At 41.5% G+C, this 17,266-nt stretch overlaps 2 protein-coding genes across 2 annotated transcripts in view; one reads left to right on the forward strand and one right to left on the reverse strand.

The window, feature by feature from the left end:
• LOC124283747 (ubiquitin carboxyl-terminal hydrolase 34-like) overlaps positions 1-15,553 on the reverse strand; it is a 38,439-nt gene extending 22,886 nt beyond the window's left edge. Inside the window, exons 1-23 of the mRNA XM_046719771.1 lie at positions 15,329-15,553; positions 14,541-14,659; positions 13,457-13,619; positions 12,922-13,050; positions 12,427-12,564; positions 11,904-11,993; positions 11,465-11,551; positions 10,179-10,289; positions 9,773-9,849; positions 9,149-9,192; positions 8,248-8,372; positions 7,305-7,463; positions 6,177-6,278; positions 5,632-5,808; positions 5,050-5,397; positions 4,452-4,520; positions 3,445-3,591; positions 3,068-3,124; positions 2,276-2,353; positions 2,053-2,147; positions 1,236-1,405; positions 616-787; positions 123-201 (exon numbers count right to left, since the gene is read on the reverse strand). Coding sequence (XP_046575727.1) covers positions 123-201; positions 616-787; positions 1,236-1,405; positions 2,053-2,147; positions 2,276-2,353; positions 3,068-3,124; positions 3,445-3,591; positions 4,452-4,520; positions 5,050-5,397; positions 5,632-5,808; positions 6,177-6,278; positions 7,305-7,463; positions 8,248-8,372; positions 9,149-9,192; positions 9,773-9,849; positions 10,179-10,289; positions 11,465-11,551; positions 11,904-11,993; positions 12,427-12,564; positions 12,922-13,050; positions 13,457-13,619; positions 14,541-14,659; positions 15,329-15,553 — 2,961 coding nt within the window. The remainder of the gene's footprint in view (positions 1-122; positions 202-615; positions 788-1,235; positions 1,406-2,052; positions 2,148-2,275; positions 2,354-3,067; positions 3,125-3,444; positions 3,592-4,451; positions 4,521-5,049; positions 5,398-5,631; positions 5,809-6,176; positions 6,279-7,304; positions 7,464-8,247; positions 8,373-9,148; positions 9,193-9,772; positions 9,850-10,178; positions 10,290-11,464; positions 11,552-11,903; positions 11,994-12,426; positions 12,565-12,921; positions 13,051-13,456; positions 13,620-14,540; positions 14,660-15,328) is intronic.
• Positions 15,554-16,152: 599 nt separating this feature from the next.
• Positions 16,153-17,242, forward strand: LOC124283711. Its single transcript, XM_046719727.1, has 4 exons — positions 16,153-16,312; positions 16,425-16,515; positions 16,657-16,779; positions 17,050-17,242. Exons 1-4 carry the CDS (start codon positions 16,239-16,241, stop codon positions 17,173-17,175), a joined length of 414 nt encoding a protein of 137 aa, XP_046575683.1. The 5' UTR covers positions 16,153-16,238; the 3' UTR covers positions 17,176-17,242.
• Positions 17,243-17,266: the final 24 nt, after the last annotated feature.

Consider the following 17,266-nt stretch of genomic DNA (forward strand, 5'->3'; position numbering starts at 1 on the left):
CATACTTAGATGAGGTGAAGTGAAGGTATCTCACAAATTCACGATTATTTCACTCATATATTTCACCATCATATAAGTGTGAGGCAAGTGTGTAATATTGCAAGGTTCACATGGTCACCTACCGTCATTTCCCCTCCAAAACACTCTCCAGCTATCTGGCTTGGATCGAATGGCTTCACCTCAGCATCATTGAACAGATACCTTTGAACACAAAGAGGCAGGATAACATTCCATACGTTTATCTCCTCAGCATATGTGAACATTACTTATCCTTACATCCAAATACATCATAGCTTAATGGTCTTTAACTTCAAACAATTCATGTATAGTAGTCAATGCTGCAATGACCCTGTACAAATCCAGGTTAGAATTGGTCGTCACCAACCTATGCTTGTCATAAGAGGCAACTAATGGGATCAGGTTAACAGACTTCCTGACTTGACTGATGAGTGTCATCGTATCTCGATTCCATAGATGGATTTATGTCAATTACATCTAAACTCAAGTACACACACAGTGCCATTATTTAACTGGAATAACGTTGACCAGAGATCTAAACAACAAACAATCTCGCAATACACAACACTTGTCCATGTATTGTCTGGGGAGACTGACCATTTGTCCTGGCCTGTTTCCGTCTTGTTGAGTCGGTCTCGGATGAAGCTGTAGTAATGACCACCATCGGCTGTTCCTGTGTGTACTGTCACCCCTATCAGCTCGTACTCGGAGCTCTCGTCCTCATCACTGGTGTCCACCCCCATCAGTGTCAGCTCATCCTCCTCGTCAACTACAACCACAGAACCACAGAACAACTACAACCACAGAACAACTACAACCACAGAACAATGTTACCATCATGAATGTTACCATTATGATAAGAATTCTTAACTTCGATCGTACCCAATGTGTTAAGAATGCGCCTTAGAAGTTCGTAGGGCTACGAATGTTTCAAAACTCTAGGCCCAGCTTGGCTTGTGACCAATTGGGAACCAGAATATCTAATATTCTACAATATAATGCTCCTGCGGTATTTTCTATATCCATATTTTCATCATATCCTTGAAGAAAAATTTGTAAGAATGCTCCAGTATATAAGTATACATAATATACCAACTTGACTGGAAAGTCAGTAATTTAACAAATGCCTTCTCTAAGCAACTGTGCTGTGATCCTTCCTGAAGACAACTTATACTCAACTGCGTTATACAAGCGGTTCTCACACCAGGTTATCTCACCTTTGAGTTTGTCGGGGCCGAGGAGGTTCACCTCCATGTACGGCTTGATGTCCAGCCGGAGGGGGAAGGAGAAGTGGGTGTTGACCTTCTCCTTCATCATCGTCACCATGTTGAACGTGTACCTCATGGTGTTGAAACACAGAATCTTTGGCAACTTCCGGAAACATGCTCTGAAACAACAGACACATCAACACTGACATCATGCGGATTCACTCAGCAACCCCTGGGATCTTTCCTCGCATCAATGTTACCTCTGATAGGCTGACACCGAAACTTTGTGCTGAATATTAACCTGGCTTTAATAAAAAACATACCATTCCCAATTCAGTCAAATATTCTTGACAAAAAGGAGTGAAAGAGGCCCACCAGTGCTGTCAGCACTAGTTCAGCAACATGATAGGAGACCATTGTCAGAAAAGACATTTTAAGATGACTCTGGTCATAGATGTCTAGGAAATCCTACAAACATCTCGACTCAAACTGATAGCAGGCAAGGGACATAACTCAGGACCTCTAACAATAGCACCGGGACACCATTCTACGGAGTGAGCATGGTTTTACTCTGCTGTTAGCAATATTCCAGCAACATGACTGAAGGACACCAGAAGTGGGCTTCACACATTGTACCTACATGGTGAATTGAACCCACGTCTTCAGCTTGATGAGCAAATGCTTAAACCACTGGGATACCACGCCGCCCCTCATTCTAAGGAAAACTTAACAAGAATCAACGTTAACATCGGACTTCATGGTTGCCTCTGATGATAGTTACATGTGACAGCAGAACAGATAGATTAAACAGACACTATGTTTGTACCTCTTCTCTGCCCTGACTTTCTTCTGACACTTGGAGCAGGTGTACATGTTGTCTCCCTCTAACATGTCCTTCACTGTCACCTCATCTAACGACTCCTGCAACACAAGATAAACATCTGGCTTGAAAAATACTCACATCTTTGACCCCTTAAATTGAATCTAAATCATTACTTACAATACATAGAACTATTGTCCATACACAGAGCCAAAGTAGGGTTACTCACATATAAGTCCTTCATGTCTGTCACCTGGCACCTCACAGTGTAGAACTCTTCAAATGTCCGACTCACATGCGGACAATCCTGCAAGGCAAGCATAGTGGCTTATGTTGGGGTTAATTCAACAAATCCAAGTAGTAATGTTTACAGTGAGTAACTGAATTTGGGGTAGTAGCTTAAATTGGGGTTAATTCAACAGATTTGGTTTCAGTATTCTTATCTATCATCTTCACTGTTTAGTGAGATCAAGCCATATCCTAGAAACTGCATTACAATGCTTTGCTGACCATAGTGACATCAATTACTGGAATTTGAACCCAAGACCATCAGATTCCAGGGAAACACATCAATGCATGATATTGATGACTTTGCCACCTGAGTCCCAGGTAATATTAAAAGACGACAGGTGGGGTGAGGTGAAATTGGGTTTAACATCGTGCTTGAGAATATTTCGCTCATATGACGACGTGCATGCGTGTGTATATGTATGTGCGGTTGCTTGTACTAGCCCAGACTTCAGCTGGTTTTATAGTGCTAGCCCACTGAGATACCATGCCGCAGTGAAGCAGGAATACCCCACTCAGACACATTATACTGACTCCGAGCCAACCAGTCCTTGAACCCATTAATGCCGAGAGCCAGGCAGGGACCAACAAGTACCATATTTTAACATCTTTTGGTATGATGCGGTCGGGGATCGAACCCGCTACCTTCCGCTCTCCGGGTGGACGCTCTAACCACTACACCACGGAGGCGGTCTTAAAAGACGACAGTTAAAAGAAGCAAAGTAATACTCACCAGAGAGACCACATTGTTCGTGATGATTCCTCCAAACAGACTTTTAACAAGTGCTTTCTGAAATAGGAAATACAGTCTATCAATCCATATCAACAATGATAACATGTTCAAATTGTCAAAAACTACACCAACTTGTACAAAACAAGCTTACATTTCCTTTAAGGACTGACTGACTGAGTTTGATTTTACTCCGCTTTTAGTAATATTCCAGCAACATCACGGCGGGGGACACCAGAAATGGGCTTCACACATTGTACCCATGTGGGAACTCGAACCTGAGTCTTCGGCGTGACGAGCCAACGTTTTAACCACTAGGCTACCCCACCGCCCTTTCCTTTAAGGAAGATAAAACAAAATGGCAGAAGATAATATCTCACCATTTCTGGTCCCATCTCCTCCAGCTTTGTGATGAGATCAGTAAAGAACTCGGTCATATCTTTCTGTTCACCAGTGTTCAATGGTTGTTTGTCCATGGTATACGCCTTGCAAAAGCTCTTGGGGTTGTACGCCTTCCTCTCACTCTCCTAAACAACAGAAAAGCAATCGAGAGTCAAGTTACATCAACATCATCAAACTGAGTCTATAGCTGACCCCGTCTACTGAGGCTTCAAGTCACAGCTGGAAAATGTCAGGATCAACAAGAAGACAAAGTCATCAATATCCCCCGCAATGGCAAAAAAACTCTTCATGATTATGTCTACGAGGTATGATTATGTCAAATATTTAGGTGTGTATATAGAAAAGTGGAAGGAGAGAACTGAAAGGTTTTGAAAGTTCTGCTCCAGAAAGGAGCACTATTACCAATTTCAGTCTAAGTCAAACTTGTTGCCATGGAAATGACAAAAAAAAAATTATTCAGAATTCCAAAACTACCAAAAGGCACCAGTACACCACCAGATCTATCTATGTGCCAAGTTTGGTGAAGAAATAGTGAATGGTTTTAGAGTTCTGCTCCGGAAAAGACAAATGTGCACGGACGGACGGACGCACACACGCACGCACGCCTGGACGGAGTCCATTTTAATACCCCCCGCAAAACGCGTTGCGGGGGATAATTAAACCAGTGGTCGATGGTGTGAGCAGGCATAGATCATTAACACCTGGACATTTCTACCACATTGAATGATATTTCATTAAAGCTTCAGTGACCAAAGCAATTCTCATATAAGATATGAAGTTGTACAAGAATCAGTACTGGGTCTACCAACTGAAAATGACTCTCATTATCATGACATAAGAAGCAAGGCATAGTTATTTACATTATTAAACATTATTGAAAATCACTTGTGGTAGAGATGGTGGCTTGCAAGTGCTTCATACTTTGATTCACAACAAGACTTGGATGTAGTCAGTGAATACAGGGAAGATTCAATAACCAACTCACCTGCAGATATGCAAACATTTTCTGTAGTTCTACAAGCGTTCCTTCATGCCTTGTATAGTCTGTCCTCTGCTGAAGGACACAAATACATAAATGCATACATTAAAAAACACACAGACAACGTATTCATAGCATGCACAATGATCAATGCCATGGGGGCACCATGACACACATTACAAGACCTACGCCTCATCTTAGTGGGCTAATATGACAGGTATGGCACACTGACATAGCTGGGTGTGGAATCAGATGACAACCATCCTTGTCAGCCTCCTGACAGAGATGGAGCTGAGCAGGTTCAGATCAAATTTGAGTATAATACGTCTTAGTATTGCGGGCTTGATAAGGTTAATCTTCTTGTTTGTATGGACAAGATGTCTGACTTCAGCATCAGAAAGTCTGTGGTTTGAATCCTGTCATGGGATTCGAACATTTATGGCCACTACACAGAGCCCAATCACTGGATTGTCTGGTCCAGACTTGATTATTTACAGACCGCCATCACATAGCTGGAATATTGCTGAGTGCGGCGTAAAACTAAACTCACTTGCTCACTCGCTCACAGAGAGCCCCAATGTAAGACAACATCAACACCACCAACCTTTGCCTGCAGCACGGACTGTCGAGCCTGTGGTATCATATACAGGTGCTGCATGCACGTCGCCATGTAGCAGGTGGCTCCCAGGTTGGTCAAGCCGACGTAGCCGCACTTGGAACGTCCGTCTTCATGAGGCCAGTAGTCCCAGGGGTAGGGGGTGTGGGAGTCTTTCGTATGTTGTGCTAGCATCTTGGAATGGAGGGCGGTGTAGTTGTCCACGCTGCCCTTCACCATCTCCACCAGCAGATCGTATGCTGCAGACCGGGAAGCCTGACTCTTACATCGAGGCAGGTAGCGTTTGGTTGGTGAGGGCAGAGCAAACAGGCTGTCAAATATCTCATCCAGAAGAGACTGAAACCAGATATCCTGTAAAATCACCAAGATGCATCATAACCTGTAACATTTTCTTACCCAAACTGGTCATCAGGAACAAAAAACAAAACCCCAAAAGAACAAAATTTGCCAAGTCTTCTTCATATCTTTAGCATTAGACAGACTTCAGCAGCGGACATTGAAAATTTACATACAAAAATCCATGAATTAATTTAGTTTGGGAGATCAGAAAGCACATCAGTGTGCACTCACCTTGCCCTCTGATGATGTCTTGAATGGTGGGTTGTGCTTGAGCACCGCAGTAAGTAGATTGAGCAGACCAATCAAGCCATCGTCTTCTTCATATCCAACCCGAGTCTCCAAGTATGGACGCTCCATGATATGCTGGTAGGCCTCTTTTGCTAACGAGTTCAGATCCACACAGTTTTCCTGAAAGGCATATTTTCTCATTTCAGTCTAGTTGGACCTCTAACAAACACAGGTATACAGCATATTTTTCTAATTTAATAAAACCCAAATCATGTAGAGTAACATTATTACCAATTTTTGAAAACATGACACATAAACAGAAGTTACAAAATATGACAAAATATATCCAAGATGTTTTCTTATATGCATCACTGTCTCAGTTCTTGTAAGATATCTAAAAAATCAGTGACAATACAAGGACTTCAAGTCCATAAATCTGTGCTTGTTCTCGATCATGTCCAAATTGGTCTGGCTTGATCATGGCAGTGGTAATTCACCACTGACCCACTGAGTGTATTGAAAGACATTGCATGACATTCATGACTTACTGAACTGGCTTCCTCTTTGGAAATGCTGTCAACAAATCTGCACACGAGCCAGAAGTAGTCCCGACACCCTGGACCAAACGGTTCCTTTTCCTTACTGTCAAACTGTCACAGAAAACCCAACATCAACCACAGCTCCATGCAGCAGACATTGATTCAGTCAATAACTCATGTCATCAATAGAAACATTTTCAACAATATCTAAGTGTCGCAGTTGGCAGTTTTCCAGCTATATGATGGCAGTCGTAAATAATCACGTCAGATAACCCAGTGACTGACAATCAAGAGGATTGATTTACACAACTGAGACATAATGACATGTGTCAGCGAGCCTGACCACCCACTTCCGTTAGTAGCCTCTTACGACAAGCATTGGTTGCTGAAGACCAATTCTAACACGGATATTCACAGGTCATTTTGATTACAGCTATAGGGTTGTGTACCAAGTCTTATACAACCTTATTTTAGTCTTGCATTAGTAGCCTCTTACGACAAGCATGGGTTGCTGAAGACCAATTCTAACACGGATATTCACAGGTCATTTTGATTACAGCTATAGGGTTGTGTACCAAGTCTTATACAACCTTATTTTAGTCTTGCATTAGTAGCCTCTTACGACAAGCATGGGTTGCTGAAGACCAATTCTAACACGGATATTCACAGGTCATTTTGATTACAGCTATAGGGTTGTGTACCAAGTCTTATACAACCTTATTTTAGTCTTGCATAGAAGCAAGGTTTTCCACTATTGCCTTAACACCTCCTGTGAAAAACACTGACTTTAATAATGGCAAATTCATACCTGGTCCTCTACATGACAATTCAATTCAAAGCATAAACAGCTAGTCTTTGATTCAATTCACTAGTCAAGCTCAGTAATAATTCTGCTTGGTCAATTAAGCTGAGGTTATACCTATTTAAGCTCAGGTTATACCTATATAAGCTCAGGTTATAACTGTCATCATAATCTAAAATCTACAGAAAAGGAGCAAAGAGCTAATGTTTTGAGAAAGTAGAATCAAATGTTTTGGGCACCAATTTCAATAGACTACCCCATCTCTAACCCCAAGTAAACTCTTAAAGGCATATGTGAAATCTGAAATGTGGGAACAAGCCACTCAAAGAGCATACCTCAGTGTTCTTCTGTGGTTTAAACTCCAGCGCCACCTGTAGGAAGCTGAGGAGACTGGAGAGGATGGGGAGCAGGAAGCTGTAGCCTGGCTTGTTGTCCACTGTCTTCCCCAGTCGCAGGCGGTACAGGCCCATACAAGCTTCCTTACGTACGTATGGCTGAAACACCACCAGTTAGTTACCTACCTTGATCACTATCATATTCAGTTAAAGGTGAGGTTGAGGTAAAGGTGTTTAAAGCCACAACAATGTTCAAGCAGTAATACAATTTCCTGTAAATTATTGATTCTGGAGTGGTTAAACCAGCCTTATAGGCAATGTCTCCAACCATCACATGTGATCAACCCAGTCATCAAATCATTTAGTCTCCTCTACTTCAGTTCTGACCACTGCTTCCGTGGTGTAGTGGTTAGAGCGCCCACCAGAGAGCGGAAGGTCGCAGGTTCGATCCCCGACCGCATCATACCAAAAGACGTTAAAATATGGTACTTGTTGGTCCCTGCCTGGCGCTCGGTATTAATGGGTACAACAAGGACTGGTCGGCTGGGTCAGTATAATGTGTCTGAGTGGGGTATTCCTGCTTCACTGCGGCATGGTATCTCAGTGGGCTAGCACTATAAAACCAGCTGAAGTCTGGGCTAGTACAAGCAGCCGCACATACACATATACACGCATGCACGTCGTCATATGAGCAAAATATTCTAAGCACGACGTTAAACCAAATTTCACCTCACTTCATCTCACCTCAGTTCTGACCATGAATTGTCATATTGTTTCCAGGAAGAAACATACTTCTTCAATTACAGATCAAAAATAGTTGAAAACATGAATTAATGGGCTTGAAAAACAAAACCTAATGAGTAACAACACAAACCTTGAGGCTGAAATTACAATCAATCAGCAAAACGACACAATAAGTCAAAACCCTATAGACAGTTCCTACCTCTGGAGCTTCCAGCGTGAGCCGTTTCAGCCATGCGTTGAAGTTGGTGGCGGTACACAGCAGTCCAGGTACCTCGTCACAGGAGTAGGCCAGGGAGATGAGGAAGGAGAGAGCACAGTGGACCACTGGGAAAGATTGATTGAGTTTAGTTTTACACCACTTTTAGCAATATTCTAGCAGGGGACACCAGAAATGGCCTTCACACATTGTGCCCATGTGGGGAATCGAACCCGGGTCTTCAGTGTGACGAAGCAAATGCTTTAACCACAGGCTATATGCAGAGACACAGAAAAGAGCACATCCATGTGATCTGGAGTATTTTTCTCAGGTTGAGGGAGTGTCTCATGTTAAATTCAGATTTAAGAGTGAGTGAGTGAGTTTAATTTTACACCGCTTTTAGCAAAATTCCAGCAATATCACGGCCGGGGACACCAGAAATGGGCTTCACGCATTGTACCCATGTGGGGAATCGAACCAGGGTCTTCGGCGTGACAAGTGAACGCTTTAACCACTAGGCTACCCCACCACCCGTTAAGATATGGTATACAATCAGCAAAGTCACACATCCCCATCTCAATCAACTCTCACGATAAGCATAGGTGGAGAAAATCCATTTCTAAACTTCACTGGTCAGAAAGTGTGAAAGTATTTCAGGCTGTAGCATTAAACAACATTGCACAAATTCATCCTGAGTCTCTTAAGCTACAAATTGAAAATGTGAAACCCACTTCTGGTGTTCCCCGCCATGATAATGCTGGAATATTGCTGCGTAAAACAAAACTATCCAAACCTTTGGGTTAGAATAACATACAGTCACCAAGTCTGGCCTCTCGATCCTTTAAGTCACCTGTTTACAAATGTAAACTCATATATCTACAGATCAGCATATACCAACACTCACCTTCAGCCCTGCCCCAGGATCCAATGTACAGCTGATTTGTATCCCTGAAAAGTTAGGTAAAATGAACATCGGACTGACCTTTAAAACAAGTAAAGGCAACAAGAAGACAAAGTCATCAATGTCCCCCTCAATGGCAAAATACTCTTCATGAATATATCTACGTTATGATTATGTCAAATGTTTTGGTGTGTATATGCAAAGTGGAAGGAGAGTATTGAAAGGTTTTTAAGTTCTGCTCCAGAATGGAGCATTACCACCAAATTCAGTTAAAGCCAAACTTGTTGCCATGGAAACACAAAAAAATATTTTATTCAGAATTCCAAAAACTACCAAAAGGCACCGAGGAAGTACACCATCATTCATCGAAGTAATCTATGAAACCAAGTTTGGTGAAGAAATAGTGAGCAGTTTTAAAGTTCTGCTCCAGAAAATAGTGAATGTGCACCGGCTCCAGAAAATACGAATGTGCGCAGCGATTTTAATACCCCTGCAAAATGCGTTGATGGGGATAATTATCAAGGAGAGAAAGAAACGAGTTCGGCAATGCTGAAGGCTCTTGGGTGCACGTACTAAAACATACAACCTAATCTTAATTAATCACAATGTAACTTTATGAGAACTTACTCAGGCAATGCAGCATCATACAGGATCTGCATGAGTATCTTCAACACAGTCTCTGTGTTCAGCATGTTGATGGTGGACTGCAGGTGAAAAACAGGCCATAAACAACATACCTTCTCAATATGTAAATTACCTATGACTATGAGTATATCATAACTTGCACGTGTATGACAAACAATGTTCTAACATCAAACAAGAGAATGTCCTGTTATGTATCGGTGTAAAGTATCCTCAAATTCAGCCCAAGTATATTTAGTTATTTTCTCCTCAAGAATGACAAATGAATGTAATGTTCTTCTCTGCGTTCATATTGCTTTGAAAACAATGGCACAACATTACAGTTTTCAAGCACTGTGCCATTAGATCATATAATTGTGCCCTTCTGTGTCATTAGTCTGTTCATCCTCACCTGATTGAGTCTAGGAATGAAGATCTTCTCATGTGCTGACTTGGACTTTTTCACCTTCTTGCGGGGGACTCTCATACGTCTCTGACTGCTCTTCTGACCCAGTCTCAAGGTCTGCACGGTTTACGGCAAACTGACTGACCAGTCGAAGCAAGTAGGCCAGGCATTCCTGATTCCACTAGAGAACAAAATGGTTTGTTTTCTGTTTTTTTATCTTATTTTTTTATTCCATTTCAAGTTGCATGTACAGATAGAAGAGTGACATGTGTTGGCATTTACATCAAGTTAGTACAAAATTGCATACACATATGAGGGTGTACATAAATAGATAAATAGGCGTTAGTTTGAAAACATTATTACTGTAGTGAACACAATAGTTTGAGGAAGTCAAACTGCATCTGTGCTAAATTAAAATGTCAGAATACCATATCGAAGTGTTGGATTTCCTAGTTAAGCAACTAAATTTATTAGTTTTCTTTGCAAGAAACCTTTTCGATACAGCATATATAGTTAATCAACAAGTGTTCGCCACTGGTGTGGCAATGTCCCCAGCCGCTAAAAATTGGAATATCTATATTTACTACTTTTTATGTTTTGGTCACATACAAAATGCCTGAAATGACTGGTGTCTGCATAATCACCCAATGTAGGCCGTCGACATACTTGAAAACATTGGGTGCAATGTTTTATGAGATATTGCGTTTAAATAAGTTTGAAAAGTGGTCAAAGTTAAGGTCAAGGTCACCCAAATCAACTGGTGTCTGCGTAATCCCCCCATGTAGTATGTCACCAAATTTGAAGATATTGGATACAACAGTGCATGAGATATCACGTTAACAACAGTTTGAAAAGTGTTCGAAGTATCGTGGTGACCTTGAAGATAAGGTCAAGGTCACCCAAATCTACTGGTGTCTGGGTAATCCCCTAATGTAGGCTGTCACCAAATTTGAAGACATTGGGTACAACAGTTCATGAGATATCATAAGAATCGGGACGTCATACAGACGCCGCTGAATACATAGTCCCCTGTTCCGTGTTGAGGCGGGGGACAATCAATTATAACAATGTCAGAAAAAGAAAAGGTCAACAAAGTTATTTTCTCCATTTGACATATGAATAATACAATAAAGCCTCACATGTGAATACATCTGAACAGGGAAACCAGTGGTCACAAAACCTCTGAACATACATCAGGATTCTGAGTAAGAGATGTATCTCTTTAATGATGTTTCACTTTATTTATCATGAACTAATCACAAGCTCCAGATGATGGTAACATTGTGTGGTACCTGACTCCAGTTGTCTCCCTCTTTGGACTGAAGACTTCCGGAGATGAAGATGTTGAACAAGTGGCTCAGACCTCCCTTGGCAATAAACTGAAACAGAAAGTAGTAAGTTCAAGACAAACTTCACATGACGTTCTTAATGCTGCATCAGCAGTTCGCAGCAACTTATGGCTGGGGAACCTAGTTATCCTCTCATGTCACCCAAATCCCTGAATTTTCATTTGGTTAAACACACGAAAATTGTGTCAACATCAAGAACAGGATGTCTGTAGTGTCACTTATAAGGGTTGGTAATGTGGGTAATTTAAAGATACCTACCAACATTTAATCAAAGATTAGCCTTTCAGGGTAGGTAATCCAAACACAAAATCAACAAGACATTCTGGGACACTGGGGATGAGTTTCAAACCGATTTACCATTTACTAGTTACAGATAACATACCTGAGAGCTCCAGAGATTTTCCGCTGTATCATGACTGCCTGATTCTGTGTCACCACCCGATAAGTATGCATCTCCACCCCCTGACCGCATCTGCAACCAGGCAATGTGTGCAGTGCAATTCACATGTACATGTACACTGTATACATCATACATACTTGAACAACCCTAGCAAACCACAATATGATTTTAAGTCCAAGCTAATATCTTTTCACAAAGTGAAACTAGTGGCATGATTTCTGTTAAACATTGTCCCTGACTATGGACCATTTGTATTAAAATTTACTAGCAAAGCAAATACCAGGGATAGCCAGTGAATGCAGAATTGACAATGCCATTAAATCACCTGAAACCACGAAGGTACTATCAAAGAAATCAATTGCCAGCAGATACACACCAAATATCAAAGAAGTGTGTAAATATAGACACTAAGAATAATTGTGGCAATCTTTTCCAACATGTAAAAATATATTCATGCCTTGCCCAACCGAACATGGTTATCTTAGTGGTAATAACAAGGTGTTACCAGTGACTTGCGCCTGAGCTTCTGGCTGTGAGACAGGACTTCCACTATCTGGAGTGAGTAGTACAGCTTGTGGGGGCTGGAGGGGGGCAGCAGGTTGTTCCACGCCACTGTCAACTGGTCATCCCCACTCTCACCAGACTAAATACAAATCAACAGTCCACATGAAAATATGTACAGCCAGCTTGTCATCGGTGAGGCAGAAAGGAACATTCTCCTCATAACTTGTGACCAAAGTATAATTCCATGCAATATTTTTCAAGTATACTGATATTTTGATAGTCTAGAAATGAAAATACATTTCACAACAAACGCAAATGGGCAGGCACTAAAGGAAAACAGTAACATTGCTGACAGTAGTTTGGAGGTGTGTTTTAGAAAAACCAGAAAACAGAACTATGTATTGATGCATTTTGAAATGATGCTACTGCAGTTTCTATATTCCCTGATGTACTCTACATCCTCATATGAACTTGGCCCAAGGCACATATTACTCACCCTCTCCATGATGAGACTCTTGAACCCATTGAGATGATTCGGACTGGTCGGGAGGATCATCAGTAGTTCCCACACATTCCGAGACAGACGGCGCGACTCCGCCAAAAGACCAGCCCTTTCAAGTGGATCCTGGGACACAAGCCAACCAAATGAATAAAACTAGAGGACTTTTAATGAAAAGTTTATCAGGTGACTGCTGACACATTTCATTAGAAGGAGTATAATACAAGATGAAAGCCTATTTGATCTTGTAATTGTCACACTTCAGCAAGGAAAAACATCATCCAGCAATTACACAAATAAAAAAGTGTCACTCAGTGTTGCAAAAACTTATATACACTTACATATACTTATTTAAAACTAGATCTAAAGGCCTGCCAGTGCATTCTTTACTGGTTTCAAAGTCAGATTAACTTCAGATGTAATCACAAAATTTAGTCAGGTCATATGACTGTCTAGTGTTGGTGCTTGTACTATGTGATTGTCTATCAGACAGCTACAGGAGTAGTGATATGAAATACAATGGCCAACTGACCATGTCGGACAACTCCACATCAAGGTCGCCAAGTCTCTGTAGGAGCATGAAGAGGTTGTCAAAGTGAGGCTCCTGCAGCAGAAGCATCATGGGAAGTCTGTCCCGGAGCGGTGATGGGAGGCTGGAGGAAGGCAGGGATCCGTCCATCTTCCGCGGCTGGCGGCTGGCACCAACAGACACGAACACAAGCTGTGGATGTGACAACAGGAATTAGATGTAACATGCCAGAGAAAATATAGAAAGAGACAGACACTGTAAATAGAGTTATCCATGCTAGCTGTGCAGTATTGTAACACTCAAAATCCCCATACAGTGAGTTGGGATTACACCACTTTTAGCAATTCCAGCAATATAACGAGTAAGAGAGAATGGTATTATGTGGCTTTTAGCAATATTCCAGCATTATCACAGTGGAGGACACCAGAAATGATCTTCACACATTGTACCCATGTGGGGATTCGAGCCTATACATTTTGTGTGGTACCTTTTAACCACTCAGATACCCCATCACCCCAATCTTCAGACATGAACTTAATGACATTTATTTGTACATTGAAAAAAAATATGGGCTAGGATTTGTTTTTGCCTCATCATACACAGGAGTGCATTTTTTCTTTCTTGTTTAAGCCATATCACAACCGTAACACAAAAATGGTATCAAAGTTTAGATTATGTGAAGCAAAGATGTGTTCCATTATCTCCACTTCAAAAATTCACTTACAAGCAGTCTTCTTTATCTACCAACTGCTCAGTGACTAGTATTTGTGTTCCCACATTCTTTAGCCAGTCTATCACTTCGCCTGCACTTAACATAATTATAGTAACAATGATAGTTACATAAGTTTAACACCACAATTTGGATACCAAATCATTCAATATGGGCTGTGTTCTTTCTGACATTTGTGATAGTGCTTACATAAAAACACAATTTAAAACAAACAACTGTGCTCCCGCACCTGCATGTTCTTGAACTGCATTTCCCCGAGTGTCTTCTCATCCATGTCGACCGTCAGCTCCTGCCCCTGTGTGATCATCCGGATTGGTCCGTCCCCAAGCATGGCACCAAGGATCGGGGACAGCACACCGTGAGCCCTCTGCCTGCTGACGCTGTAGCTGTTGTTGTTTCTGTAACGCCTCCCACCACCGTGCCACCTCGGCTCGTAGCTCGGCAACAAGGTCAGTGGTCATCATCTCTAGCTGGTTCTGTGCACAGATACACACATAGATGTCTTTCTGTATCAGATCTACATGATCATTAAACACAATTCACTGACCCTCTTGTCATCTCTTAAACAATCAGAATACTGTCTAAGGCCATATCTGGAATTACCTTTTATTATATTCAGAGATCATTAATCAGAAGATAGTGGGTGAGTTTAGTTTTACGCTGCACTCAGCAATATTCCACCTATATGGTGGCGGTTTGTAAATAATCAAGTCTGGACCAGACAATCCAGTGATCAACAGCATGAGCATCAATCTACGTAATTGGGAACCGATGACAAGTGTCAACCAAGTCGGCGAGCCTGACCATAATCAGAAGATACTTATTTAGTCAGTCATTTCAGGCTGTAACATTTAGTGTTTGGCATCCTATAAAATCACTTTTATAATTACAATTTAACACATTTACGTGTTTACTGTATATCTCCTGACATATTTAGGGGAACTTAAAACTCAAAATCTCAAGTAATATTCAAGCTTAGGGACAGGTAAGTAACTGAGACTGTAATACAGTGACATCCATCAGGGCAGTCAGTGAGCCAGACCAGGCCATGATCTTGTTGGTCACCTCATACAACAAGTATGGGATGCTGAAGACCAATTCTAACACAGATCTTCAAGGGGTTCTCCAAGGTCAGATCTCCTTACCTTCTCTGTCATGCCAGCTGGCTGCAGCAGCACACATATGGAGGTGCAGTGCTTCTCCATCCGATGCTGCTGATGGCTGGTAATGCCCTTGCCGTCAATCTGCCAGTTGCGCAGGTGGTAGGCATAGCGACGCCGGAAGGCTTCCAAGTGGTTCTTCAGAAGAGTCAGGCCCTGTTGGATAATCTGGAAACTCCCACATGTGTCCTGCAAGGGTGAGAAAAGCATGAGAAAAATTTGAAAAAAAAGTGAGACAAGGGCGAAGGAAAGGTGACACGAGAAAGAAGGGTAAGACAAAGTGAAACAACTGTGAAAAAAGAATAAGACAGTAAGCGAGGCGCAGTGAGACAAGAGAGACATATGAGTGAGATAGGAGAGACACAAAAGTGAGACAAGAATGAGACAAGAGAGGAAAGCTAAAACATTTACCGCTTGGGCAGGAATTAATGAGCAAAGGTGTTGACAATCAATCAAATTCAGGCATCTAATCCATGATCATAGTACTGTCAGACAACCATGTCATGAATGTAAGCAATACTGAAAAGTGAATACAGGCATACAGGCAACCTGACTGGATCATACACACTTAGGGATGGTTCATAATTTATGGCTTTTTTTTTTTTTTTTTTTGAGAGAGAGAGAGAGAGAGAAGAGAGAAAGAAAATAAAGGAAGGAAGGAGGGAAGAAAGAGGGGAGAGAGAGGGGAGGTCACCCATTTTGTTCTGGGGAGCTGGGGGTCAGCAATTTTGTACACATGTACTTGGGGGTGGGGGTGTCAGCAATTTTGTTATTAAAAATTATGCTTAGAAATTATTGAAAGGTAACCCTTGTCCGATGGAAGCCCAAATATTAATAAAGTCTGTTTGGGGTCCATCTGGACCCCAAACCGCTAAGGGTCCGCAAATTGTAGTTCATGGGGTTTCTGGCGCCACATTTTACATCGGGAATCATGGAGGCTGCACTGCGATCAGCGTTTACTTCTGAGAGGTAAATATAACAATTTCACTATGTAATAAATTCACTATGCAATATAAACTCGTGACGTGCTTTATAGCAAATATATGGTTGACAGATCAATGTCTATTTCTTTCTTTCATAGTCTCAATTGCCCTGTTGGACTGGAACACATCGTGTTCCACACAGGGAAAAAGCGGAAGGATGTGTATCGAGCATTGTATGGTGCGCTTGTGGTAAGTATGTTAAACCATAAATAATTTCAGTTTCATCATTGTCGTTTTCATGTAGTACTTTTCATACACTGATTTGTAAGACAAGAAACTGCAAAAAAGTTATTCAGACACTGTAAACAGTTGGGTTTTTTATGTGTGCAGTATGGAGAGAAGCTGGCACCCCCGGGAACCACCTTGGTCTATCCGACTGCTGTGCGGGAGGCAGTGAGGGGTCGTTTCCCGGAGGAAACTTCAGGAAAATACGATGACCAATACCTTACCAAGGTAAGTATGTATACATTTGCGTCTGCGCATGTAATCCATTTCATAATGCTTTTCTAATATAAAGTTACGTCATGTATGATATTGACATTGTTCAATAACTTAATTGATGTTTGATCTCTTTATTCGTACACGATATGTAGAACACTGATTCACACAAAAATAACTTTATTTCTCACCTTATAAAAAAAAGTAATACATCGGTACAATGTACTGTGTGAAGGAATAGGTACCAACAAATGAATGCTTATATGGGAATGATTCTATTTGCAGGGTCGCCATGTCACATTGGCAGAGATAGCATCATTGAAATTGAGGGTCCCCCAAACCTGTGCCAAGTGTCGGGCAACAAGACCAGCCAAACCAGAAAGAACCAGATCTTCCACTGCCCCATACTGAGGATACTTGTGCTGAAGAACACACTTTCTTACTACATACATTGTATTAAACTCAATTTCACAAAGAATGTGTTACTCAGTTACTAACTTTG

The sequence above is a fragment of the Haliotis rubra genome, unplaced genomic scaffold (assembly GCF_003918875.1).
Source record: "Haliotis rubra isolate DU_JTF1 unplaced genomic scaffold, ASM391887v1 Scf32, whole genome shotgun sequence".
NCBI classification, from domain to species: Eukaryota; Metazoa; Mollusca; class Gastropoda; order Lepetellida; family Haliotidae; genus Haliotis; species Haliotis rubra.

Coding starts and splice junctions, on each gene's coding strand:
- LOC124283711 (XM_046719727.1), top strand. CDS start 16,239: ATGGGGTTTCTGGCGCCACATTTTACATCGGGAATCATGGAGGCTGCA. Junction 16,516..16,656: donor CATTGTATGGTGCGCTTGTG/GTAAGTATGTTA, acceptor TTATGTGTGCAG/TATGGAGAGAAGCTGGCACC. Junction 16,780..17,049: donor ATGACCAATACCTTACCAAG/GTAAGTATGTAT, acceptor TTCTATTTGCAG/GGTCGCCATGTCACATTGGC.